We start from the raw sequence: 1,965 nt of genomic DNA, 5'->3' as shown, positions 1-1,965 counted from the left end.
TTCAAGTGATTCTTCTGCCTCAACCTCCCAAGCAGCTAGGATTACAGGCATGCAACCACCATGCCTAGCTAGTTTTTTTTTTTTTTTTTTTTTTGAGATGAAGTTTTGCTCTTGTTGCCCAGGCTGGAGTGCAATGGTGCGATCTCAGCTTGCTGCAACCTCTGCCTCCTGGGTTCAACCAATTCTCCTGCCTCAGCCTCCTGAGTAGCTGGGATTACAGGCATGCACCAACACACCTGACTAATTTTTTCTATTTTTAGTAGAGATGGGGTTTCACTGTGTTGGCCAGTCTCAAACTCATCATCTCAGGTGATATACCCGCCTCAGCCTCCCAAAGTGCATGAGCCACCGCACCTGGACTCCTATTGAACCTTTCAAAAGAACTAAAACTCTGCTGATTCTTAGGGCCTCTGAGAACTTTATATAATGCAGAAAGACACAAATGTGAGAGCATCCATTTCTATTTCTGCTTCTTGTTTAAGTTTCTTGACTTTAATCAAGCCAGAAGATATACAGATACTAAAGAGTATCTGCGTTTCCTACTCTTGCAAGTGAACACGATGCCTTACACCTGTTAGGCAGCGACTTGGGGTGTCATCTCCCCTTCCGACCTGTGTGTCCTCTCCACAGGCTCCTGGAATCCCAGCTCCAGTCACAGAAGAGGAGCCATGAGAATGAGGCCGAGGCCCTCCGTGGGGAGATCCAGAGCCTGAAGGAGGAGAACAACCGACAGCAGCAGCTGCTGGCCCAGAACCTGCAGCTGCCCCCAGAGGCCCGCATCGAGGCCAGCCTGCAGCACGAGATCACCCGGCTGACCAACGAAAATTTGGTAAGGAGAGCTGCCGGGTCCACATGCTCCTTAACCTGGCCTGCCCGACAGTCTAGTTTCTTTTTTATCAAACACAGGTTTTTTTCTTGCTGGAAAAACTCACCCCTCTGTATTTGTTACCCCTTTTACTCCAGCAGAGACAGAGTAAGGAAAATACGAATACTTTGGTAGGAAGGAAAAAGGCACGTGCACGAGTTCTATTTATCACAGAAGGCTGAGTGCTCTTAGACCTTCCCTGGAGGCAGACAGCCACCTGGGTGCAGGCTGGGTTTTTGATGGCCTTGAGGCTCAGGTGATCTGTTTCCTCCATTTCAGCTGCAGATCCTCTGCCATCCTAGGAGGTTTGTTATGTGATTGTCACAACTGCGACTGAGGACAGGCTTCTTTACCTTTGGTCCCCAAATAGCCACTGAGGCCATGCCAGGCTCCATCTCTAGCAGACAAGTACGGTTAGAGTTGAGGTTGAGAAAGGCGGTTGGCAAAACCAACAGCGGTTTTTGGTTGATGCTGGATGGAGCTCCCACGCCAGGGAGGTGTGTGTTAGGATTCAGGTTTACGTATTTTCTGTTATTTTAAACAAAACTTGTATAACAAATGAGGAAATTGTTTTTTTCCTTGTCAGATTCTAAACCCTGGCATGGAGTCCGAGTTTTTTCTTTTCTTTTTTCTTTTTGCCTTGTTCCTTTTTTTTTTTTTTTTGCCAAAAATATTTTCTAAAATATTTCTCTCAGTCACCTAATAACTTTTATTACAGATTTACAGTTTTTTGACAAATATATTTACTATATTAAAAATCCTTAAAAAGTGATAATTGCACATTTCTATATAAAGTCTATATTGTAGTGCTAGCCTGATTTTGAGAAAAGTTGTTTAGGATTGATGGTGATTTGTGTCTTTTTTATTTTTTTATTTTTTATTTTTTATTTTTTTTCAGATGAAGTCTCACTCTGTCACCTAGGTTGCTGGAGTGCAGTGGTGTGCTCTCAGCTCACTGCAAGCTCTGCCTCCCAGGTTCAAGTGATTCTTCTGCCTCAACCTCCCAAGCAGCTAGGATTACAGGCATGCAACCACCATGCCTAGCTAGTTTTTTTTTTTTTTTTTTTTTTGTATATTTAGTAGAGACAGAGTTTCACCAT

At 44.0% G+C, this 1,965-nt stretch overlaps 1 protein-coding gene across 5 annotated transcripts in view; it reads left to right on the top strand.

The window, feature by feature from the left end:
* Positions 1-1,965, top strand: part of MYO5A (myosin VA (heavy chain 12, myoxin)) — a 141,441-nt gene that overhangs the window by 107,875 nt on the left and 31,601 nt on the right. For all 5 annotated transcript variants that reach the window (XM_011986343.1, XM_011986338.1, XM_011986329.1 and 2 more), the window contains one exon: positions 631-829. In XM_011986343.1, the coding sequence (XP_011841733.1) occupies positions 631-829 (199 nt within the window). The remainder of the gene's footprint in view (positions 1-630; positions 830-1,965) is intronic.

The sequence above is a fragment of the Mandrillus leucophaeus genome, unplaced genomic scaffold (genome assembly GCF_000951045.1).
Source record: "Mandrillus leucophaeus isolate KB7577 unplaced genomic scaffold, Mleu.le_1.0 Scaffold108, whole genome shotgun sequence".
Taxonomy (NCBI): Eukaryota; Metazoa; Chordata; class Mammalia; order Primates; family Cercopithecidae; genus Mandrillus; species Mandrillus leucophaeus.
The sequence above is the reverse complement of the archived record's forward strand: the minus strand, read 5'-3'. Positions and strand labels throughout refer to the sequence as shown.